Consider the following 27,432-nt stretch of genomic DNA (forward strand, 5'->3'; position numbering starts at 1 on the left):
TACAAAATGGCACAACCAACACAGGAACAAAGAAGATACTTTCATATAGAGGATAACTTCTAGATAAAAATTAGCTAAATGACTGGGCAAAAGGAGCTCTCTATATAATTGGATTTCAACTACAGTATTTTAACAAAACTGTTCTTATTGTGCATGTTGCACCCTCACATTACACTATACTCAATTTGCTCACTTCATTAGTGATATACTTCTAAGGGCCTTATCCAACTTTAATGCAGAATTGAACTGCAACTAACAAAATACAGTCAGCAATTATAGTGGGTTTATTTATGCAAAATATCATAGACAAGGATGGCATGACCAAAACAGGGGCCAAGATAACACATGAATCCATAGACAATTATTTCCAAATAAAATTGGCTAAACAGGTTTATGGAGGTATATACTTGGATTTAGACCAGGGTTATCACATCAAATATGTTCATGTCGAAGGGATCGAACAATGTGATTTAGAAGGGAGAGTTGAACCAACATATGGAATGAGAAAACAACAACTTGTAGCTCCAATGGAATGGTACAGGACAAAATTCAAACCACGCATGGGGTACACATAAAAATGAGGCAAGTTGTGTCTGAATTTAGTGGAATACATCCAAGAGTTCTGTGGTCCCCTAAGATGGAGCACTAGGAGTAGCAAGTACCTTGACAAAGCCCAAGATTAGGACCTGGTGTGAGATTCAAGTTAGTAGAAAAGGTTAAGAAAAGAATGTGGAAGGGGCAATTTTAAAGCCCTTATAGACACCCCAAATAAAGAAGCAAGGAAGAAATCCTTTGCACGCATTAAGCCCTAAAGCTACTGCATTCATTCACGTCAAATATGCAGCAGCTAGCAGAGCATGTGTTATAATTGGTCTGTTTTTTTCTGGTAAATATTGTGGATTGTGTTTGGTGGGATTCTGGCTGCTGGTGAAGTCAATTATCATGTGCATAATTAGTCTGAATTTTGGTTGTTTGCAAAAGTCAGTTTGGGTTGGACAAGCACTCTTTTCAGTCCCTTAAACCCATGTGGTCTCTTCTTGGACATAAATATTTTTGACTTATCTTATATTATCTGTACCATATTTTACCATGCATAGAGATCTTTAAAAACATTGCTCTCAAATTTATTTTTTTAATGTTTTGGAGACTTATGCAGTTTAATACTACACTTAGCAAACCAATGTTTTTGAGTTCAGCTAGATATAAATTTTCTATAGAATGCCTACAAATATAAAACTTGCTTTACAAATCCAAACAAAAAGTTTACTTTATTAGAATATTATTATGTTATGGCATTAATGGTCAATTATGTACTATATTTAATTATTTTTGTAGATAAGATCGTCTTTACAATCTTGTTAAGTTAGAAACTTTCTATTTTGTACATTTGTAAATTCTTTATAATGATCTCTTTGATCATTTGTTAATACATCAAATCATAGTTAGCAGACTTGGACTCTACTCAGCAAGCCCAAAATTTTCAACTTGGCAAAAACTCGGAGAAAACTTGACAAAAACTTGGCAACTTAGAAAGGATTAACACTAGAAATCTCTTAAAGAAACTTTTTTTCTAAAACTAAATTACAAAATGTATTAAATAAAAAATTGACATCTTGAAAGAAAAAATGCATGGTTATGTAGCAAAAAAAACATGTGAAAAACACATTTTAACCAAAGCTTTACCTGTAACAACATTTTTTACCCATGGTTTTACTTCTATAAAAATGCGAGATTTAAACTTGTGAGAACTCGCCCAGCAAAAAAATAGAGAGTACTTTGCAACTCGGAGAGTTTACAAACTATGCATCAAATAGTTTACCAATTACTTTGCATAATATGGCATCGGAGCATAGTCTTTTTTCAAAATAATTATAATTTCTTTCTGAAATTTTTTGCACATTAAAAATATTCGAATTTTTTCTTGGGATCTTGCTCTCTTCTCCAAACCCGAATAGGGTTTTTCATGGTTGTTTTCCTCTTCAAATCACGTCTATTGTTGGTCAATTTTGGTCTGTAAATCATTTTTGGGTGTTGGTCTTGGTCTTTTTTTTCTCAACACGATGCCTTATCTCTGCAATTTCTAGGGCCTGCATTTGCTCATATTTCTTTGCAATAAACATGATCTGACTGCATTTTTAATCATTCTTCAGCCCTTTTTTTTGTAGACATTTCTTCTACAGCCCATATTTGCATTCCGCCCATGTTTTTCTGTGATTTTCGACTCAATCAATGGTCGACTTCTGCTCCTTTGGTGTCGTCTAAGGTTTCTAAAAACCCTACATATCTAATCTACAGCCATATTTTTGTCTCCCCCAATTTTTCAAATCTGTGCAATTTTTATTTTTATTTTTTCACTTCTTTTTTTGGTGGGGGGGTTAAAAAAGGTTAGCGATTCTTTTGAAACTCAAAGTCTTTGTCGTTTTGAAAAATTGCTAGTGGATTCTTGGTGTTTTTTCGAGATTTCATCTAGGTCATCGTCAATTTTTCTTGGGTGGCTCATTTTTTGTGCCTTGATTTTTGCGCCAAAGGATTTGAATTTCAACTTCAAATTCTTTTTGAAAGTATTTTTAGGTTGTCTTCAAATTTTTCTAGGTCAGCTAAAAAGTTTTCTCAAAATCTCTGTTAGTTGTGCTTCATCATTTTTTTGAAAATTTAACTGCATTTGCCTCTATTTTTTGCATTGAGATTTATAGTTTTTGAATCCATGTTATTACCTCTTCTATGGCTCTTGTTCTTTGTGCATTGGGAAATGTGCAAGATGACATCATTGACCAACTTAATGTTGGAGGGAAATCAGAGATTCAAGGGCAAGAATTATAACACTTAGAAGCAGTGCATACAAACGATTTTCGAATATCGTCGAATTGAGACTATTGTTTTGGGCATAGAAACTCATCCTACCACTGTACAAGCAAATATAGACAAGTTTGATGATTGAGATCGAGAAGCTATCATGCTTCTCAAGTTCTCTGTCAGAGATAATTCATTCCCTCAAATTCCTAATTGCAAGTCTGCAGCAAACATCCAACAACATCTGAATGAGTTGCATGAGACATTCGACAAGAATCAAACATTCTTTCTGAAGAGCCAGTTGTTCTCCATCATGATTGATGCCATTGAATGCATGTCCTTATAGGAGCATCTCAAAGCTATTGGTCAAAAAATAGAGGAAGATATGGTAGTCATGACCTTTAAGAGTCTACCAAAATCTTATAAGCACTTTATAGAGACTCAAAGACTCTCAAAATTACTTCTACTAATGTTGATCTGAAATTTCCAGAATTACGCACCAAACTTCTGCAATAGGCTCGTTGGAAACAACAATTTGGTAACAGTGTCACCTCGTCCTCCTCAAAGCATGCCTTTTCAAACAAATCCTTTCAAAAGGATAAAGGCAAATCTCAACACTCAGCCATCTAGCAAAAGGGCTCAAATCAATCACAGGTTACTCCAAAGAAGAAGAAGGTGCAGTGTCATTATTGTCACAAATATGGCCATTTTCTCGAGGATTGTCACAACCAATTGACTTTTGAACAATGGAAGCAAGGAGGGCCTCAACCTAAAGCCAATGTTATTGAGCATATAGAGCTGAACGAGTCTAGATTTTACACCTTCGTGGGTAAAAATACCTGCAGACCATGTGAAATCGTCTACTTGGTATATAGATTTTGTTGCTTCTCGACATTTCACTCAAAGGCGTGATTGGTTTACAGATTTTTCCTTAGTTACCATTTCGGGATACAAATCCAATTCGGGCACATGAATTGGATCCGTGGAGTCGCGATTTTTTTTTTCCCAATCAGGATTCATGGAGGATTTGTGAATATATATATATTTATTTATTTATTTATTTATATTTATCAGTTTTTATTATATATAATGCATAAAAGGGTCATTTTAGGACTACAAAGCAATAAAATTATTTTAAAAAGTCATATTAAATAACTTAGACCCACTCAAACCTGTCAATCCTTGAGAATTCACATTGGATCCTTGAGGATTCATGCCTGGATTTGTGTAGGATCCTTGTTTTACACAATGGATTCGTCCAGATTCATAAAAATCCACTGTGCAAAACAAGGATCCTGTCGGGATCTGCACGAATCCAAATTCGGATTGAACCCGATTCCAAATCAAGCCTCTAGGGCACGAATCCAGTGACTAAGGAGTTTTCTCCTTTCACTAATTCAATTATATTTGGAGGTGAATAGTTTATTGTTGTTGGTAAAAGCAACGTACATATACAATTTGGTGGGAGGAATCTCATTTTCCTTACCATGTACTATGTTCCTGGCATTGAACTTAACCTACTCTTAGTCAGTCAGATCATGCGACATTCTCCTCAGCTTGACGTGATAATCAGTTCACACAAGTGCCCAATTATTAATCTTATAACACACACTATTGTTGGTGTTGGTATTGAGGATTGTGGTCTATATAGACTTGTGGATATTGGTGATTCTCTTGAGCATACCTTCGTAACTAAATCATCTCCTATCAACAGTCTCTGGCATCAGCAATATGGTCATTTGAACATTCACTACCTTGCTCAACTTGTTCAAGATGATTTAGTACTTGGCCTACCTAAAATTCAAACTCATAATAGTGAGTTTGTGGAGCTTTTCAGGTTGGAAAGTAGCGTAGGACGTCATTCAAGGATGGTAATGCATGGCAAGTCTCTAAGGTACTACAGTTGGTATTTGGTCCAATGAATACTCCTTATGTTACTAGGTGCAGGTATTCTTACTTCTTGTTGATGATTTCAGTAGAAAAATGTGGGTGTAATTTCTTAAACAGAAATGAGAAGTGTTTACTGTATTTCAAAAATTTAAGGCCTTGGTAGAAAGAAAGTTTTGTGGTTCTATTATATCTCTCAGTTGATAATGCAGTGGGGGTTGAGGGGGGTTTCTTCTACTACTTTCTCCACTTTTTGTGATACATACAGCATTAAACGTCAGTTAACCACCCCATACTCCCCTCAACAAAACAGTGACATAGAGCCTCACACTACACTAAAAATATGGCCAGGTCTATAATGGAATACAAAATGTTCCTAAAAAATATTGGGTGGAAGCAATTATTATTGTGGTCTATCTCCGTAATAGGTCTCCACACATGGAAAGCTCCTGAGGAAGCCTAGACTAATCACAAACCTAGGATCAATCATCTCAATTTTTTTGGCTCTTTAGCATATGTTTGGATTCCAAACAATCAATGCTCCAAGTTGGATTCGAAGAATCAAAAGCTTATGTTTACAAGTTACAATGACAAACATAAGGCTTACCAACTAATTGATATAGGCATTGATCGTCTTATCTCCTGTCGTGATGTTGTCTTTGAGAAGAACAAGGATCGTTTCTCTCTTCCTCGTCTGAGCAGAATTATGAGGATCAGCCTTTAAAAGCCTTTGGTTAGGATGTTTGTGCTCTGTTAGATCCAATTGATAGGAGAGATGATGTGAAGTCTGATTTTGATCATGCACTGCCTGATTTTCTTTCGGAGGATTCTAATCTTCCACCTGTTATAGATCTTATTCCAACTCTAGCTATTCCTCCTCTTGATATTGGCACATCTACTCTGGCTTAAATGGTGGGCCAAGACAATCAATGATCTTTGTCCTTTTGAGCTCATTGAGGGTAGCTCTTCTAGAAATAAGGGCAAATAGCCTAATACCGTTAACTTTGCTCCCATGGCCAACCTCCATTAAAATTTATGAGCCTCAAACATTCAAAGAGGCAAAAGGGATTCCAAAGTGGGAACAAAAAATGGATGTGAAATACCAATCTTATAGAATCAAATATGGGTTCTCTCTGATCTTCCTGTGGGGAAGAAACCCATTAGTTGCAAATGGGTAAATAAGATCAAGTATCATGTTAATAGTACCTTAGATAAATACAAGGCTAGATTAGTTGCTTGAGGATTCACACAGCGGGAGGGCATTGATTATGAGGAGACTTTTGCTCCTATTGCCAAGATGAGTACAATTCTTCTTCTTCTTGCCAATGCAACTCAGTTTGGATGCAAAGTCCATCAAATGGATGTTAAGAGTCCTTCCTCAATGGTCAGTAGCAGGAAGAAATCTACATGACGCAGCCCCCTGGTTTCAAGGTTGTCAACAAAGAGCACCAAGTTTGTAGACTCAAGAAAGCACTCTATGGACTCAAACAGGGTCCTCAAGTGCAGTACATCAAAATTGATCAAAACTTGGTTGCTCATTGTTTTCAAAGTTGCCCTTCTAACAGTAATTTGTATATCAAACGCTCCAGTGATGATATTCTCTTTCTTATTGTCTATGTGAATGACTTGATCATTCTAGCAGTTCAACACATTTGATTGCAGAAATCAAACAAGATTTGTGCAAGTATTTTGATATGAGATATTTGGGGCTTCCCCATTATTGTATAGGTGTTGAGGTTTGGCAAACTAATGGTACTATCTTTATTTCTCAATTTAAGTATGTCAGGAACTTGCTTGACGGTTTTCATATGCAAGATTGTAAACTTGCTTCCACACCTGTGGAGAAAGGACTAAAGTTGTCAGCCAAGTTTTATTCTCCTCATGTAGATGAAACCACTTCCAAAGAACTAGTGGGCAGCCTTATCTGCCTCACTGTCAATAGACTTGATCTTAGTTTTGCGATGAGTTACATTTCATGCTTCATGACTATCCCCAAGGCTAATCATTGGGTAGCAGCAAAATGTGTGCGACATGTGAAGGGCACCTTTGATTATGGACTTCTTTACACTAGGAATCATGATTCCAAACTCATGGAGTTCATAGGTTTAGATTGAGCAAGTTTCATTGGTGATAAGACATCAACTTCTAGATATTTGTTCAGATTGGGATCTGGTGCAGTCACCTGGACTAATAAGAAGTCGCATACAGTCTCACTCTCCTCCACAAAAGCAGAATATCGAGGAGCTAGTATGGCAGCTTGTGAGGCAGTTTGGCTTCATCTGACGCTTGCGGATATGCATTTGTCTCGAGTAGGACCGAATCCCTTTCTCTCTGATAATCAGGGAATGCCCAAACTTGCCAAGAACCCTGTCTTTCATGAAAGAATAAAACATGTGGACATTAATTGCCATTACATTTGGCAACTAGTTAAAGACAGAATTGTTCACTCGCAGTATGTTCCAACAGCAGACATTCTCCAGATAAGTTTGTTGGATTCAGGGGACAGCTTGATGTTGTGGACAAATTGGACAGATTAGTAAATTCTTTATAATGATCTCTTCAATCATTTGTTAATGCATCAGCTATTTTACCAATTACTTTGCGCAATATACTTTCTTCCATTTATGCATGCATTATACTTTTTGGTGAGCAAGGAAACAGAGGACCAATAAATTAGAATGGTTGTATTTCCACCATCCAGTTCTTTAAAGCATATACATCCATCTTCTCATATTCAGGTAAACAAAAGATAGAAAAATTTACTAGATTCACTTGAGAAATTTGCATTAAACGGAAAAAAAATTAAGAGACCAAAGTGAAAGGAAGAAACCTTTTAGCCTGCTCTTCCTCTAACTTTTTGGTTCGATGCACAATTTTTACTCCCTAAAAGAAATAGGCAATAAAAACCATTTCTGTCAAATCCTAACAAGAAATTAAGTTTAAAGTACTAAAAAAGATCAGAAAATAACAATAAGAAAATTAAGGGATAAGATATTGCTATATCTAAAGAAAGCAGGTGTCAAAGCAAATTTCATTATATTGTATCCTGCTGGATGCAATATGATGTGGCATATATCAATTAAAAATAACTGACCGGTATGCTATCCAAAACAGCTGACGTATTAGAAGTGGCTGCCTTTCCCTCGACAAATAGAAAGAAATTGGTTACACCAATTATTTTATGATAGTATATCCAAGGAAGAATCTGATCAAGCCCTGCTGAAGTACTCGTGGTTATACATATCTGCAGATCACGATAAGGAAATTTCCTTCAATGCATGATTAGGAAGAAAAAACAACCACCTTGACATATTTATAAAAATTCCATCGACCGAAACAAAGTAAAACATGCCTAAGAAATAACATGAATAACCATAAGATACATCGTGGTAAGAAAAACTCTCTTAAAATAATCATAAATGTATGAGCTGCAGAAGAACCAAAAGTTCTCATATAAAAACAGAAAAAAAACTGTGTTCCCAAGAAGTTCCACTAGAAAATATGCAATTGTTTCAGTAGACATGCCAATGTAGCCCTAAATAAAGGTTACTTTGCCATATATCTATCCTTCAAGAAAGATATATACTATATCCATATACAGAAATCAGGGTCTACAATATAGCCCTGTATAGAGGACTGCAATGCAATCTGACGCATTTTTAAACAATAGACGACTGCAATGCAATAAATAATTATAAGTTGATTTAGCAATTTATAATATATACAAATAAGCATACCAGGATCTATAGTTAAATTATCAATAATGTCATCTAAATCTAAAATTAAACAAATATAATTTGAATTTAATAATAATAAATAAAAAGGAAAAAAATCTATTTACATTACAAATTTAAAATTTTAATAAAAAACTGCATATTTAATAAAGAAATAATCTTAACATAAAAAACAGAAATTCACTTTCGCATTTAATTTTTTTAAATCTTAATTGAAAATTAAAATGATACTAAAATAAGTATAAAAAATTAAACTAATATTAAGATTTAAATATTAATAATTTAGTATAAAGTAAACAATTAAATATACGTAAGTATTTTCACACCACAACTAAAGGCAAAGAGATTCAGGAATAGAATCTCTGAAATAACCAATTTTCGAGGGAGTCAAATATAGACAACAAAAGAGACAGGTGATGAGGCTGTGAAATATTTTTGAAATAATAAGAGAGGAAATTCTTGGTTACATTCCAAAATGGATCAGTGGTTCCCAAAATGAGAAACTATATTGATCAATCACCAAAGCTTAAGCAAAAAAGGCCACCTTTTCAACTAGCCCTAGATAAAGCTCCAAGACTAGAGAGATTTCCTACAAATGTTTTCCAATTATTTTGGAATACCATTGCAATCTCACCAAGGTTGTTAAAGAATAGAGAAAGAAAACTACCCTGCCAAATGATATAAACAACATATTTTTAGCATTGATTTCCAAAAAGAGTAAGATAGAAACAATGGATAATCTTTGACCTATCTCTTTATGCAACCAAGTATTGGTTGATATTATCTTAGAGGAACAAAGTGGTTTCACCCTTGGAGGATCTAACGGTGAAGGCATACTTCTAGCATATGCACACATTCATACAGCAGAGCAAAAGTAGAGAGAACGATAATCAAACTAGACATCAAACAAAAAGGCTCATGATCAAGTGGCAGAGAATTCTTTTTGGATGTAACAAAGGAGATTTGGCTTCTGCTGGGAATGGACTTAAAGGATTAAAACTCATATGTTATGCCCAAAGGTTTTAAATGTTGCAAAAGGAGCTCCACATGACTTATTTCCATCTTCTTGAGGTATTAGATAAGGTGATCAACTCTCCCCTTTCATATTTATCATCATGGATGAAGCCATGGGAAGAAGCATAAATGGAGCAGTAATAAAGGAAATTAGAAAGGAATAAAGCTGCCCCAAGGATAGATCAATTAACCCACCAACTTTATCCCTCTATATCTCATCAAAATGTTCAATACGTGGCCAATTACACAAGAGGCAGCCCTCTTTAGCATTTTGATTGCTTCACCCTCTCTACATTTATACGGAAAATATTTAAGGAAAGAAATCATAGGATATTTCAAGCCAAGGAAATGTCTAAAGAAAATTTGGTCCCTAAGATAGAAAATTTCGTAATGAAAATAGTCAATTATTCAAATAAGGAAATGTTGGGCCAGGTTGATTATCCCCACCATGTATGGGTTTCAGCAGGTTGATCTAGCTTCTAACCTTAGAGATAATGATTGATGGATTCCCCTGACTATGGTTTGGTTAAAATCAATTTTGATGGTGATTCTTGCAAAACCCAAGGCTATCTAGAGCACGATGTGTTAAAAGAGATTGGGAGGAAAAGTTTGATATTAGCTACCAAAAAACCACCTGCTAAATTTCAATTTGCACTACTAGAATTGACAATATTCATAAACTTCAAATTTAAAAAGAAACACCTAGAAGGGGATTTGCAAATAACAATTAGTTATATCTGTAAGAAGGTTACGCCAAATTGGATAGCACCAATTTGGGAGGCACTAGTTCAATTCAATGACTGGCACATATCCCACATATTCAAAGAAGGGAATGATGTGGTGAATGAATCTGAAAAGTGGGCAATCAAAATGCAAAATGATTAATTACTCTCAGATATGGCAAATGTTTAGCATGAGAAACTTTGTGAGATGATGAAGGTGGAGAGGCAAGATATATGATTGCAAGCAAGCAAAGGAATAGCCAAGATAAATGAGAAGGATCATGCTAAAGAGTACATTAAGCATTAATCCTCAAAATGGAAGCATTATGTGATATGCAAACAGCAAGGATGAAACTTTTCCATTCACACATCCACGAGATGGATACTGCCATTGTTTTTGAAAGCCAAAAAGAGGAAGATGGCATTTCTCAGTGAAATCACTAAACAAATATTGAGGAAGGTCCTCACAATTAAGGCTAATTCTTACATGCTATATGACTTGTTCTATGTAACACATACATCAACATGGCAAAGAGGCACTGTCTGAATACAAACATTGTGTCATGTCCCATTTCTAAAGACAGTGAGTTAAAGACATTCATTAACCAATCCTATTTTCCCATGGATTAATTGGCCAACATAGGGAAAATCAGTTTATTTAATATTTATAATTATAATGGTGCAATGACAATTAAATACCTTACTTACTGGATCTGCACATCCTGAGCCTGAACCGGATCCAGGTTCATACACAGTCCGGATCCGCAGACCGGTCCTCGTTAAATTCACACAAGGTCCATGTTTAACCCGATAAGACCAAGCAGATTTGCGGATCAGCTTGGACTCACAGGTCAAATGTGGATCTGCACAGACCTTGTGCGAATCCACACAAATACGCATGTGAAACAAGAAGTGAGCCTAAAAAAGTAATTAAAAAAAAATTATTTTTTATTTTTTCCTATCAAACCCTAAAATGACCCCTTTTAGTTGTTATCTAACTCATTTCGCTCTCTCATTCTTGCAGGTTTGAAGTGAAGTGATTGAAAACAAAGGAGATTGTTTGTGGAGCTAAGCTATTGATTCTCTCCCAAAAACCCAGGTTGATGTTGGTGTGTTAGGATGTGTCAGTGCTTTTGGACACCGATGCTCTCAAGAAGCACACCCAATGTCTATGGATGCGCTCGAGATGCTTCCAAGAGCACCCAGACAACATCCAAGTGCACATGGAGAGAACCCATGACATTTTCAATGCCCAGTCACTTAAGTGATTTTAAAAAGCATTTGTTAATTTATTTTTTTAGTTCTATTTTTGTTCCTTTTTGCTCATAAACTCTAAAACAGCCCTAAAAGAGGCCATTCATTGCTCATTCTTCTCATTTTGTTTGCAGCTGGGTTCTCTTCTTATTTCAATTCTTACTATCAATGGTTAAGTATCATGCTATGAAATGGTTTATTTTTGTATATTTCTTGCATTTCTTTACATACATACATACTTACAAATGCATCCAAAATCCAAAAAAAAAAAAACCACGCATCAGCACCTTGCACCCGCTACATATTTAAAAATGAAGATATATATATATATATATGGATGCACCCAAACACATCCAAAATCCAAAAAAAAAATTCGTGCATCAGCACCTTCCACCCGCAACAGCATCAGAACCAGCATCGGTAACTTAGTTGTCGAGTGATAAATTCTTTCCTAAAGGCAAAATTGAGTGTTGAAGGAATGCATTTGAACTATTTTCTTTAGTTTTTTCTTAGTTGTTTCAAGGTTTTCTAAGCTTCAAATTTATTCCATAAGCTTTGAAGTATTTTTTTATTTATTTTTGTTATTGACTGTAAGTGCAACAATGAGTAGTCAAAATTCAGTATCTGTGAATCCGCTCAGACCCACAAGGTCAAACAACGAACTGAACAGATCCCCATGTGTGCTAAACAAGAAGCAGGCCAAAAAAGTAATTAAAAATATATTTGTTCATTATTTTTTCTATCAAACACTAAACAAACCCTTTTAGTTGTTGTCAAACTCATTTTACAATCATTTTCTCTCTCATTCTTGCGAGTTTGAAGTGAACTAATTGAAAACCAAAGAGATTGATTGTGCAATGAAAAATTATTTCCTAAAGGCAAGTTTGAGAGTTGAAGGTATGCATTTGGACCATTTTCTTTAGTTTCTTCTTCATCATTTCAAGTTTTTCTAAAGTTTCAAATTTATTCCATGTTTTTTAGAAGTTTTAAAGCATTCTTTTTACTTTTGTTATAGATTGCAAGTGCAACAATGATTAGTCAAAGCTTAGTGGGTGGGGAGGCATCTCAACAATTTAAAATTGATAAAGGGTCTCATTTATGGAGACACACTACAAGAATTGCACATTGTAGTGGAGGTGGTAGTTCATTTGAAAATGTAATTTTTGCAAGCACAATGTTACATCCCATAATTTTTATTTTTTCTTTTAAATAATCTTATAGTCATTGCAATGGTTAGTTAAAACTCTCGAATGTCGTGATCTTGTGAAATGGAAGTTATGGTTAACCCTTTATTATTCATGTGAAAATGACTTGTTAGTTATTCATTGTTATTTCAACTGAAAATGAGCATTTATAATTAAAGATAAATGTTAGTGGTGGTTAGCCGTTGTGACACTTATCAGTAATTGTTGTTTTTTCTATATTTTGATTTAAAATGGAGGAACATGTTATTATTGTGGAAATACACATTTTGATTGCAAGAGTAGATGAAAGAGGGGAAAGCATTGCTAAATGGTATTCAATGAATGGGGCACCAAAACAAAAAGGTCCATCAACAGATTATCAAGTATGAGCTCTAACCATCTTGATGAAGGATTTAACGACTAGACAACACGAAATGTACCTTGGACAATCATGAGCTACCCAGTTAGTTTTTAAAGCAAGTAAACATTTAAATAACTATGGGAGAGAGAGATGTTACCTTATTTTGATTTTGTTGTGACATTAAGTTGTCGATAGAATGTGAATCTATACATTGACACCATGGTATTTTAGCACTTATAACTGCACCTACATGTATGGTTATATGTACGTACATATTTGTGTGTATAAATAATATATAATGAACCACATGATTTAAATTACACACGCATATGTATATATACATAGGCACAGCTCTACGTACAATGATAGGTGACATCAAATAACATGATGCCAATATATAAAAATGTCTTGTATATACATCAACCTTGAGTTATTACAATTATTTGTCTCTCATCGAGTTCATAATTTGGAGATTTTGCCCCCACCTTATTGGTCACAATTTTCCTTTATAAATTTATTTTAAAGATGCAAGTGGAGTTACTTTTGATTGATCATGCCTCTCAACTTCCCTTTCTTGTAACAGAGGGAGTGTATAGTTTATATGGAAGCATTCCGCTACCAATGGTTTTCATATATTCACGCCTGTCTTTTCATAATCTTAGTAACTCTGAATTTGGGCAGAGATACATATGCTACATTTATCTTTATCATTCTTCTTGTTGCTTATGCAGCACTGATAAGCCATCATTCTACTGCATTTTCGCATTGTCAAACTACAAGAAAATCAATGTTTGCTCAAGTTCTGTATGCAAGCAAGCTTAACACTAAGTCTTGGGTGACGTTGTTGCGATCACCACGTGAGAATCAAATTTCAAGTCATGTTACCCTCTACCAATGCTCTGTTTTTATATGCATTATGTCCATCTTTCCTTTTCAGACTTATCAATGTTATGAATTCTCATATTGATATCATGAATTCACGACCCATGGATTTAGAACACCAATATTATTCTAAGGCATGATTAATGAGATTGAGTGAGCTATGCTATTTCTTTTCACGCTCCGGTTTACATATCAAGTGATGAATGTCATACAGACCTAATTACTATCCTTTATTTTTATTTTGTTTCACAATCACCATCAAGTGTGTTAAAACTAGGGCCCAGAAATCAATGAAGATAACCAACAATAAGAAAGATATAAAACTGAAACAAAGACACCAAAAATATTCTAGGAAAACCCTTCAAGAACGAAGGGAAAGACATAGTCACACAACACAAATATAACTTTATTGATAATGAAAGTTCAAGTGTACAATATCCTTTGCTTGATGCGAATATATAACAATAGGAGAGACTCTTCACATTATAACCAAAGGTCTCTTGAGATTTCTCACAATTCCTATAATTAATTATGACTCTTTGAATATTCATGCCTCAATGCATGTGAATGACACATGTCATTTACATTTAATGTTGCAAATTAAACTGGAGTGTTCTTTTCAGCTGAAGATGACAATAACGGCAATAACGTCCAGATTTCGAGAAATAAAGATCTCTATCACAACTACAAACTTTAACAGTGTGTATAGTGTGTAATAAATATATATGTATATAGAGCTTGTCCTAATATTACTCAAGAGGTCTGTCTTATACAGTGGTATAGTCCATATGCCATTGAGATAAGAAACAATCTTGAGAAAAGAATTTCTGGTTACAAGAACAAAGATGCAAATGTATATATTGAAACCTCCCAAGATACACCCCTGACCTAGATGGTCAAGTACAAATGGGTGAGGAGCAAAGTTACCCCTGCAAGAACAACTTAAATGTCAAATCAAGAACAATTAACAAACCAAAACTGTGCATGTTGGGTCAGCTCATGATTGTCCAAGAGTATGTATGTTCCGATTGTCAAGTTGAGCAGTGGGTGATCGAGCTTATACATTGCCCATCTAAATCTTTGGCCAAGGTACGTTAAAGGCATGCTTGCCATATTTGATCACCAGAGGTCTAGATGCTAGGTGACAGAGGGGAGGTTGATGGAGGATATCCACTACCGTGTCTGCTACTTAGCCAACACTCTAACACCGAGATGCTCGGATGGCAAGACCATGGTGCCCCAAGCCTAACCTCGGGGTAGGGAGGGCCTTTCTCGTTAGAGATTGTATGAGGATAAGTTAAGGTCTGTGGTTAGGAGGTTAAGCCTATGCTAAAGCTTCTCTTCATTAAATGTCGAGGCTTGCACAACACATTATCAAATACCGACACTTGTGTATGTTTTCTTATCCTACTTCCATGTTATTCCTTGAAGTGTATTTAATTATGATCGATGTAGTATCAAATGATTATGCTATTAGTTGTGGAAGTTATATTAGTTTCTTTTTATGTAACTAGAAAAGGATTGTTTCTTAACTGCTAATTACTTTCCTTGTACATTGAAATCAGTTGTAACGAATATAATTGTCTTATGTCATTTAATTATGAAAGATAGATTTATCTTTAGAATTAATTTCTTTTTCCAGTATATGAAAAATGGTATATTACACAATATAGAAGCTCCTACTCTACAGTCAAACTTCATTTTTTGGGCCTTGGGGGTAGAGGGATTAATATGTGTGAAGGGCCTAATAAGAAAGGGTTGCCACCTGGGCAAATAGCAGCCTTTTTAAAAGAACAAGAATTTGTTGATAAAATTGTTTCAAAAGGGAAACAAAGTTCTTCTAGTGGGAAAATAACAATAACCCCACCCACTCACCAAACCTCTAGACATCTTTTCTTCCAAGTAAAAGATGTTGAATTTATTGCTCACATTCTCATGGATTCCATAGAGGCAGTGGGTAATGATAATGTTGTCCAAGTTGTTACAAACAATGCAAAAGTTTGCAGGGTTGAGGGTGCATTGGCAGAGACTAGATATGATCACAACTTTTGGACATTGTGCAATATCCATTCTTTCAATTTAGTGTTCCAAGCCATTGGCACCCAAATAGATTGGGTAAAGCAAATATGTGAGGAGGATGAGGATATTCAAATGTTTGTGACAAACCACCATATGTCACAAGCAATTTTCAGAACTTTCTCCAATTTGGAGTTATTGAAGTTCACTCAATTTATGTCATGTTTTACATAATTAAATCAAAGGGTATTTCTAACTTACTATTAACATGTTTTTAGGTGGCTGAAACCCCCTTTGCATCACACATAATCGTCCTTAGGCAACTTGTGTGAGTGAAGGAAGCATTGTCAAAATGGTGATTAGCAACCAATGCGGCATTTGAAAGCAATCCAATACAACAAGGGCCCTAAAGGTCAAAGCAATGAAATTGGATGATGATTGGTGGACTCGGGTGGAATAGGTATTATAATTCACCAATACTATCATGTCTATACTTAGGTTCACCCACATGGATCAGCCATGCTTGGGGGACATCTTTGATGCCAAGGACACCATGTTGGAGAAAGTCAAAGTGGTATAATACAATCCCCTATAGCTAAATTTAAAAAGTTTATTAATTTACATTACTTATATCAAGATAACTTACATGAACATCATTTGTTATTTTATTCATATCCTAGGTCATTACAAGGAGAGAGAATGACCCTGCACACACCTTCTACAAAGAGGTGAAAGTAATTGTTCTTCATCATTGGAACAAGATGACTACTCATTTGCATCTCCTAGCTTATGCTCTCTCCCCTAGGTATTATAACCCAAAGGTACTTGTTGTTCTGAGTAGAGTGGTACCTTATAGAGATGCTGAGGTTGTTAGTGGGTATAAGAGAGGGCATTCAGTGGAATCTTCAGCAATCCAAAGGTGTGGGTAAATGTTAGGAGAGAGTTGGGTTAGTCATCTCAGGAAAACATGCAAATCTGATTTTTGTGAATGATCAAAGTAGAATGGATGGTATTACATGGTGGTACCTCCATGGGCAAGAGTATGTGTACCTCCAGCCTCTTGCAATAATGATCTTATCACAAGTAAGTTTTAATTTTAAACTTGTGTGTTTTTTTTGCCACTTACAATGTATATTTCAAGACTTAATTTTTTTTGTTTTCTCTCTAGGTTACTAGCTCTTTTGTTGTTGAGCAGAATTGGAGTACATACTCGTTTATCCACTCAGTGAAGCATAACTAATAGGGCTCCAAAAAAGAAGAAGACTTGGTGTTTGTGCACAACATCTTGCGCCTTCTATCACGTAAGGATCCAAAATACAAGAAGGGAGCAGAGAAGTTTTCGGATCCAAAATACATATTGACTTGGATATGACAATCTAGGATCTTGTTAGAGCCACACCACTTGATATTGATGAGGAGGAGGATGACGCAGCACCCTCTATTACAAGTGGAACCAATTATGGTTCCAAAAATGAGGAGGATGAATTACTTGCAGCAAATGAAGACCCCAATGATCCACATTTTTTAGACAATCCATTTGATGATTGAGAACACTCATGATTATTGAATCATGTTTCAGACAATATTGAGCTATAACTATAAGTCTAAGTAATTTTGTGAATCCAATATGATTATTTTCTTTTAATGATGAATCATAATATTTATCTTTGACATTTGGCATTGATGAATGGTCAAGCATTATAGACTCATACTACGAAATGATTTAGTTTTAGAATTTAGTATATTTCTCTAATTTTTTTGAATATACACACACACACAAATCGTTACAAATCATAATGAGGAAAAAAATTCACAAATCCACAAATTGGATTCTCGAACCCGCCTCTATCCCCAAACCCAAATCTGCAACTAAGTTAAATGTTAAATAAAATATTTGCCAACACAGGTCAGACATTCAATTTTGGGAGCATCTAATTTTTGAATACGAAATTTAAAACAAGCATCTTTGACAATTTAATCGACGGCTATAACAATTTGCAAGAAAATTGTAATACACTAATTTTAGCATCCACCAAACAAATCTTCATCAATAAGGGCATTGAAATTTTGGGTAGCCATTTTGGTCACAATACATATATAATGTATAGTTTGCCATTTTGCAGATATTGCATCTTTTCATCATTTGATACTTATTTAATTATCTTCAATGGATGAGAACCCAATGGAGCTCGAAGCTTGAGGATGAAAAAGACAACCCTTTGTTCACAAAGAATAATTCTCTCCAATCATTTTATTGGAGCTGAAATTTCAAGAGATTTTGGTGGTTTTGAGTGTAGAGTTTGCATGTCATCTTTTGAAGTCCAGTCGTGTTGTTTCCAGTAGTGCTCCAGAAGTGGTGTTTCCTAGAGTACTGTTTAGTGATATTGTATAGTTCATGTGTAGCTTCCTCGTCTTTGAGGCTGTTCGTCCTTATCAGAAGTTTGCTACTGAGTAAATCAGTGTTCAGACAGAATTTCTTGTTCTTACACCAGAAATTCAAATGAAAACATGTTTTGGTGTTTTCCAACTTAATTCTAGCATGTTGTTTGTGTAATTTTCTGATTTAAATTCCACGATTCCTGGTGAATATTTTTTAGTTAAATCAAATCCCAAAACTTTCATTGTCCATTAAAGATTAGTAACTAGGGAAGTTTCGAACAAATTTACAAAGTTTTATGATATAAAATAGCCGCCTAGTTTGTTATATCCCTTTCCGAATATTTTACTAAAAACCCTTGACATGAACTTGCAGATTTAAAACCGAAAAGAAAACCAACATTTGATACAAATTCCAGAACCTTAATCCGACTTGTAACCGGCAGATTTGCATACAAGGAAACTTAGAAAACTTGTTTTATTTCACCACTATTCAGAAAGAACATATATAAACTAGGAATTAACACAAATAGCCACAATGCGTTAGCGTATTATACAATAGCAATACAATAACGTGCAACAATTCAAGTAATCCAATCTTATAAACAGAAATGATAGTCAGATTGGCAATGTAGATGAAACCTGTAAGAAGGCTAAGTTTGCGTCCAACCTTCAAAGCTTCTTCAAGGGTTTGCGTCCTCGAAGAGATAACCAGCAACTGTTTTCAGCTCCCAGATTGATATTTGTTTTAAAATATTATATCTTCATATTTTCCCATGTGGAACCTATTGTACCTTTATCCCTTTTCCCAATGTGATGCACACTCTTTTAAGCAATGTGGGATAAAGCACTTTTGTCCTTTAGTCATTTAAGTGAACATAGTACCTTTTTAACATAAAGTGACAAGTTCAAATGAACTTTAAAAGTCACTTAGCTAGTAAAGGATATAATCGTCAGGCATTAAAATAACTGACCAAACCAACTCGGATAAGCACGTGCAATAGCTCATTGGAAAGCTCTTGGCGAGACACTTCCAAACCAACACTGAGATATCCAGAATACTAAGCTCTGTTTACTTACTAAAAATAGTAAGCATCCGGACTTCCTGCCAAAACTGCTCTGATGGGTCTGAAACTAGAAATGTCTAGGTCAAATCTCGAACGGAACCCCGTAAAGAACCTTCTCGCCCCTGAAACCTACGCGAAGTGAGTCGGCAACACTGAATTATAATGTCCCAAAAAAAGGGGACATTACATAATCATTGTGATTTTCTAGGCAATTTATAATATGAAAATTTGAATTTGTTGTTGCTTGAACATTATTTAATTTGCAACTTTATTTAGTGGTATCAGAGCAATGATCTTGCCAACCTAAAGAGGGTTATGCTGGATGATTCTAGCAATAGAGAAATTACGTATCAAAGGAGGGAATGGTGGAAGTTACTGGAAGAAGCTTCAGGTGAAAAAATGGGATGACTACCAAAGAGAAATGTCTTCAAGCAAACCTTTTTCGACATTCATCAGAAGCAAAAGAAGACAAACAAAAAAGCTTGTTGGAGTTACAAGAGGTATCAAACTTGCTAGTAGAAAATTTAAATGGTTCTGAAATCTCACCAAGGAAAGTTCCCCAGTGAATTCAGATCCTTACTTTCAAGCAAAGTTGCATGGATACGAATACAAATACAAATACAGTATTGGGTACGGATACGGTGAATTTTTTAAGACCCCCAATATGGATACGGCTGGACACGACATTAACAAATAATACATATACATATATTTAACATAGTTTTCTAAGTTATTGTAGGAGATTTTCATTACTTCAAAAGTAATATTGACACATTAATATTTATAAGTGAATTTAACGCTTTACAATATGTAAACATAGTAGAGTTGCATTAGAAGATAACCCAAAAATGGGTTGATGAAATAGAAAAAAAAATTTAGTTGTCTTTCTCATTCAGTGGAGGTTTTGTTCATACTATTTTTTTTTTAAATTACTTTAATATAGTTTTTTTTTACATTAAAGGGAAGATCTACATCAAATCTTTAAAAAAAACAAATCCCATAGTATTTGGTACAGTTCATGAATCAAGTTTATTAGGCAGACATGGGTACAATATTCGACATGTATCCAGGCAGTATTGGATATGTTTCCAAATTAGATACGGAGATACGCACGCCCAAGGAGGGATAGAGGAGTTTCCAGCAACTTTGCTTTCAAGAAATCAAAATCCTTACTTTGACCAGATGCAAAGTCATTTGAAAGTGAGGTATCTACTGCCCCTGAAGAAACTTTTGATGAAGATATGGTAAGATGGCAAGCAAATTACAATAATCATCCTGCATCATTCAAGGCCACCATATCATATAGAGGCTATGTTGAGCTTGCAAGATCTCGGCAAAAAGGAATGATAAAGGGGGCTACCAAAACCAGAATGCAAGGGAAATGAGGAATAAATTGAATAAACTATCAGTACCTACATTTGATAGTATTGAAAAAAATTCAGGTCAGGCTTGGTTACAAAAACTATAGATTTTCTTCTCTCAACGCCCAATGAAGAAGAAAGATGCCATTAAATAGGCTTCTTTACATCTTGAAAGAAGTGCTTATGATTGGTGGTATCATGGTATGACCACACAAGGTCATGATCAAGTATGTAGTTTTGAAGATTTTAACCAAAGATTACTTGATAGATTTGAGCTTAAAGATGAGGATAAGTACTTTAGGAAGTTATCAAAAATTCAAGCAAAAAACTATAGTTAATAATCATGTGGAGAAATTCTAGAAGATTGCAGTAATAAATCCAAATGTTTTAGAAAAATAAATAATTTCTTTTATTGAAAGGGCTTGAAGAGCTGCCAAGGGATTTTGTATAGGTTTTGGCCCCGTCTTCTCTAAAAGTAGTAGTTAGAAGAAGCTTGCAACCCTCCATTCCCAAGAAGACATTGGCACAACAATCCAAAACAATTCCCTATCAAAAACAAGGTGGTTTCCAGAAGAAGACATTCCCAACTGCTATACAGAGGAATACACTGCCACCTGCAGCAACTAATAAGATAGATGATGAAGCAAAAGAATGAACTTAGAAGTTTTAAGCTTTGTTTTACATGAAGAGAACCATAGGCTCCTAGCCATAGGTGTCTAAGCAAGAGATAAGTACATTTTATTGAAGTTGTATCAGATCCAGATGATTCTGATGATACAGAAAAATTTCATGACATAGAGCAACCAATCCATGAAGTTGAAGAGAAGGAAATCAGAAAAGAAGGTTCTTTCTCAGATTTGTCTAGGGGTCATAGATATCATCCATTCAACGTTCATGGGGCTTTAGCTAGACAAAAAGTGACTGTTGATAGATAGTGGAGCAACCCACCACACAAGGTCATGATCAAGTATGCAGTTTTGAAGATTTTAACCAAAGATTACTTGATAGATTTAAGCTTAAAGATGAGGATAAGTACTTTAGGGAGTTGTCAAAAATTCAAGCAAAAAACTACAGCTAATAATCATGTGGAGAAATTCTAGAAGATTGCATTAATAAATCCAAATGTATTAGAAAAACAAATAATTTCTTTTATTGAAAGGGCCTGAAGAGCTGCCAAGGGATTCTGTATAGGTTTTGGCCCCGTCTTCTCTACAAGTAGTAGTTAGAAGAAGCTTGCAACCCTCCATTCCCAAGAAGACATTGGCACAACAATCCAAAGCAATTCCCTGTAAAAACAAGGTGGTTTCCAGAAGAAGACATTCCCAATTGCAATACAGAGGAATACACTGCCACCTGCAGCAACTAATAAGATAGATGACAAAGCAAAAGAATGAACTTAGAAGGTTTAAACCTTGTTTTACATGAAGAGAACCATAGGCTCCTAACCGTAGGTGTCTAAGCAAGAGATAAGTACATTTTATTGAAGTTGTATCAGATCCAGATGATTCTGATGATACAGAAAAATTTCATGACATAGAGTAACCAATCCATGAAGTTGAAGAGAAGGAAATCAGAAAAGAAGGTTCTTTCTCAGGTTTGTCTAGAGGTCGTAGATATCATCCATTCAACGTTCATGTGGCTTTAGCTAGACAAAAAGTGACTATGTTAATAGATAGTGGAGCAACCCACAAGTTTATTCATGATGGTTTGGTAATAAAAGAGAATCGAAGACAGCAAGTTTCAAAGGGTGCAAATGTCAGAGTAGTAGATAAATTCACTGTGCCATGCCTCAAAGTGATCTACCAACTCAGTATTATCTTAGGTGATTATATAGTAACAATTTTTATTTTGTCGGTATTGGTTATATTGATGTTGTTGTGAATGATTAGTCATTGCATTAAATTAAGGATATTATCATAAGTAGAACTACCAGACAATGGTATTCAAGTTTCAATCAGATGGGAAAGTTGTTCTAAGAGGTCTTTAAAATGGAGATCGACGAGTTATGACAACAAAGAAGATGGAAAGAACATTCTGAAGAGGTCAAGTTGTTTGGGCAGCAAATTGATTGATTCATCCTAAAAGTTCTACGAAGCGAAAAGGTAAATAGCATTGAAATTTAAAAGAAAATTACACATGCATAGTGCAGTTTTCAATGATTTGCCTTCAAGACTGCCTCTCAATAGGGAATTTCAGCATATTATAGAGTTGGAACAGGATGCCATACCTATTATAACTACTCCATTGAGACGTTCATGAGGTTATAAAGAAGACAAAGAGAAGACTATCAAGGAACTTTTGCATATGGGTTTCATTAGACCAATCTCTAGCCCATTTGGATCATTTGTGGTTCTTGTCAAAAATAAAAACCACACTCTATAGATGTCCATAGACTATAGAGCATTGAATAAGAAAGCCATTAAATAGATATCCTATTCAAAGGATAAATGAAATCATTGATGAGTTGCATGGAGCTCTTTATTTCTCTGAAATTGACCTGACATCGAGTTACCACCAAATTCAAATGAGAGAAGAAGACATGGAGAAGGCAACTTTTTAATGCTACAATGGCCAATTTGAGTTCTTGGTCATGCCCTTTAGCCTTACTAATGCTCTAATAACATTTCAAACCATGCATGAACAAAATGTTCAATAAGCAACTCAAAAAAATTGTTTGGGTTTCCTTTAATGATATATTGATTTATAGTAAACTTTGGAAATAACACTTGGAGCATCTAGAAATTACTTTAGATATTTTGGAAAAACAATCTTTCAATGCTAATTTGTCCAAATGTGGGTTTGGATTCAATGAGGTTCTTTTTGGAGACACATCACAAGTTTCACAAGTGTCCAAGTAGATCAACAAAAGTTTCAAGCAATCCTCAATTGGCCTTTGCCTATCAATTTAATACAACTGAAAGGACTTTTGGTGCTATGTTGTTGCTATGGTGAGTTTGTGGAGGGATTTTCTCAATTGGCTCTTCCATTGACTGATTTGACAAAGAAAGGAGCCTCTGCACAGTCGAAGGAAGCTCACAAAGCTTTTGACAAGTTTAAGGAGGCAATAAGTTGCCCAATACTTCTATCGTTGATTATTCATTGCCTTTTGTATTGAACTGTGATGCATCGCTAAAAGGTGTTAGAGCTGCCCTAATGCAAAAGGACATTGCTTTTGAGAGAAAAAGTAGAGTCGTTAGGAAATGTTGGCACTCATACATGCACTAGAAAAGTTTAGACAATTTCTTATTTGTGGGAAAGCTATCATTAAAACTGACCATAATAGTTTGAAGACATTTCTGAATCAAAAAGATTTGAATGATCACTAGAGAAGATTGGTAAACAAGCTGCAAATAAACAATTTTGAACAAGCATTATAAGGGGCAAGAGAAAAGTCGTGGTCGATGCACTTCCTACAAAATGGCTATGCAGCCGACGGAATGGCTGTATATTATAATTTATTAATTCTTTTGAAATTTACAAAACACTAAATTTATAATTTTAATTTAATTATTAAATATTAAATAAGGAATTAATACCCATTCTGTCGGCTGGGTAGAGACTTCCCATTTCCTAAGAGGCCTACTTTATCTTCATTGTTTACTATTTTGGTTGATTGGAAAGAAACTATCATTGTTTAATATGATACAAATTTAATTCCAACTAATTTCTTGATGAACTAGTGGAGGATGACAGGTACAAAGTAGCTGAGGGGCTGATATACTACAAGGAAAAAAAATCTTAGTGCCAAAATCAAAAATAAAAGAGAAGATTTTGAGGGCTTCCATGCAACTCCATTACCTGGACATCAAGGGTACTATTAAACAAATAGGCATATCCGTGAAAGATTCTCATGGAAGAGGTTGAAAGAGGGTGTTCACAGGAATATCAAAGAATGCATGTCCTCCCAGCAAAACAAAAGAGAACATTTTTTCTTGAAAGCCTACTCCAACCACTTCTAATACATGAGCGAAAGTGTGAAAGCATTTCCATGGACTTTATCAAGAGACTTCCCAAGGTCGAAGGCAGCAATTGTATTTATGTAGTGGTGGATAGATTGAAGAAATAAGCACATTTCTTTCCAATCGCCGAAACATTTAAGGCACTCTAAGAAGCAAAATTATTTTTGAAAAAAGTTTTTAGATTGCATGGGTTGGCCAAAATGAATGTTAGTGACAAAGATAGTTGATTCCTTAGCTCTTTTTGAAAGGAGCTCTTGAACTTAACAAGAACAAAACTCACACAAAGTATAAGCTACCATCCACAAATAGATGATCGTAAAGAAATTGTTAATAAGAAAAACAAGATGCGATTGAGGAATTGTGTCAAATCAAAAAAAATGCTTGTGTCAAATTGTTCTAAATTATAATACATTACATCACTAGTCCATTAATATCATAATATGCCTCCAATTTGAGCTATTTATGGTTATGGTCCACTCTCTTTCACTAATTTATTGCTTAAAAACTCAAATACTGATACTTGTTGGTTTGGCCTGGAAACGGAAGCCAATGCAGACAGAAGCACCAATGCGAGCAGAAGCTGGTTGAGTGTCACCCGGATGCCAATGGATGGCATCCAAGTGGCACCCACAAGGCATCCAGGGGCTTCCAGTCACCTCCACAAGCTGATGCCCAGAAAAAACCCAAAAAAACGTCATTTCACTTGTGAGTGTTAATGTTTGGTAGCTTCAGTCGGATAACTATATAACTGTACACGTAATTATATATGAGATATAATATTATGTGAGATATAAACTTATTATATGAGAGAAATATTTATATTCATATATATATAACGATAGTTAAGTTTATATAAAATAATTGTTTGATTATTGAATAGACAAGTCCTATGAAGGGACATGTCTATTCATGACCTATGTTCAATATAAAAAGAGGATGTTGCATATGGAAAACATATACCTGATTACAAGACAATGCTATTACATATTGCAGCAATTCCTTATACTTAACATGGTATCAGAACAGGACGTTTACTGGGAAAAGTTAGAATCACTAATGTAATAATGTTGGAGAGATTTTTTTTTGGTGGAGAAAAGCCTCCAAGTGCAAGCTTCTGCTAGAAATACTTCTAAAACGCCTGCATTTATTACAAAACAAGTGGAAATTACAAGTTCAACAGTTTAGAAACAATATCGTTGAGCTTCTCAAGAATGGAGATTTGACACAAGGATCTTCCTTCTGGTTTGAATAAAGCAGTTTCAAGCTTAATATTTGCTTCTGCAAGGTGTGCTGATATGCCCAAGTTGCAGAGCTTGCGAGATCCTTTTGCGCACAGATGTGGAGTTGAATTTGCCTTTGCTGCATTGGATGAGAATTCTGATTCTTCCGTAAATCAGCAGATTATTGCTAAGTTTCCTAATAAATTGGCAACACTTGAATTGAAGTTGAAATTGGTGGAGGAAATAGCAATCAATGGGATTCATCAGTTATTTAAAAAGAGCTTGGCAAGCAGTAGCAGAATTGATTCTTCCGTAAATCAGCAGATTATTGCTAAGTTTCCTAATAAATTGGCAACACTTGAATTGAAGTTGAAATTGGTGGAGGAAATAGCAATCAATAGGATTCATCAGTTATTTAAAAAGAGCTTGTCAAGCAGTAAGCGAATTGACAAGAGTTTGACATGATCAATTTGTGTTGATCTGAAACGATGTTTACACCTGCACAAACTACAACAACAATGTTGAGCAGTATGGAGGAGGAATCAATAAAGAGATCAATGCAGGGATTGAGTTTAATTATTAAAACATTATTGGGTTAATACAAACTGAAACATATTTATTGCTGGGATGAGCAGTGTGGTGATTAAATCAATAGACTTTTATTGTCAAGTGGGGTTTTCTTTGTGTAAAATAATTTTGTATGGAACTCACTCCGTCACAGGTCTACGCCAAACGAAAATAATATTGGTTGAAGACAACTTTGGAATTGACCCAAAGAAATTAGTCTCAACAGGTATGTAGATTAAAACATTGAGGAGTTTGAGATCGCAGACAAACTCATAGCTCGTCAAGCTTCCCATGACTTGAGATCCCGACGAGCCCTCAACTCATCGTGCTCCAATAGACATCTTCCTCAGCTATGAAACAATGTCTCTTATTTGCTGCAATTTTAATAGCTCCATTGTGGTAGGACGGCGATAGAATAACAATGCGGAGGTTTAATAGTTGACATAGAGTGAGAAGGTGTATGAAAGGCTTAACCAATCTTAAGTAAAGGAATCTAAGGTATGATACAATTCAATATTTTAATTAATAATAATGAGTTATAATTATGTGCATCACTTAACTTATGTAATGATTATTTCTTTATTTATATTACATTGAGATAAATAATTATGAAATAAGTTTCTTTATTCTAATGAGATAATGAGCATAGGCACAAAAGCTATAAAATATAATGTGATACATATATTGTGATTTTTATAAAAGCTATGTGCCTTGATCTTTTCCTTCAAGAATGTTCTTGCAGGAAAAAGAGGGAGATTAAGATTCAGAGGGAGAAGACTGAGGATACTATTTGGTTAACCTTTAGTGAGCTTGATCTTATTGATTTAGAGGGAGTAAACCATACTGAGATGGTTTCTATAATGATCTATAAGTTGTCACGGTCAAGAGGACTGTGACCATGTGACTTTTATATGGGCCTACCCCCTGTGTACATCATGAGGAAGTGACGACTTTCAAATGATGTCACTTGTATTTGGGAGTTGTTGGAAAGTGACGATCTTACAATCAACTTGTATTATGAGATCTAATAAAATTGAG

General features: G+C 34.9%; 1 protein-coding gene across 1 annotated transcript in view; it reads right to left on the reverse strand.

Annotated features, from left to right (window-relative positions):
* Positions 1 to 27,432, reverse strand: part of LOC149528294 (glycosyltransferase-like At2g41451) — a 138,396-nt gene that overhangs the window by 101,087 nt on the left and 9,877 nt on the right. The window contains exons 2-3 of the mRNA XM_089811504.1: positions 7,772 to 7,921; positions 7,508 to 7,560 (exon numbers count right to left, since the gene is read on the reverse strand). Coding sequence (XP_089667630.1) covers positions 7,508 to 7,560; positions 7,772 to 7,921 — 203 coding nt within the window. The remainder of the gene's footprint in view (positions 1 to 7,507; positions 7,561 to 7,771; positions 7,922 to 27,432) is intronic.

The sequence above is a fragment of the Cupressus sempervirens genome, chromosome 11 (assembly GCF_028749045.1).
Source record: "Cupressus sempervirens isolate cs-2001-9-10 chromosome 11, ASM2874904v1, whole genome shotgun sequence".
Classification (NCBI taxonomy): Eukaryota; Viridiplantae; Streptophyta; class Pinopsida; order Cupressales; family Cupressaceae; genus Cupressus; species Cupressus sempervirens.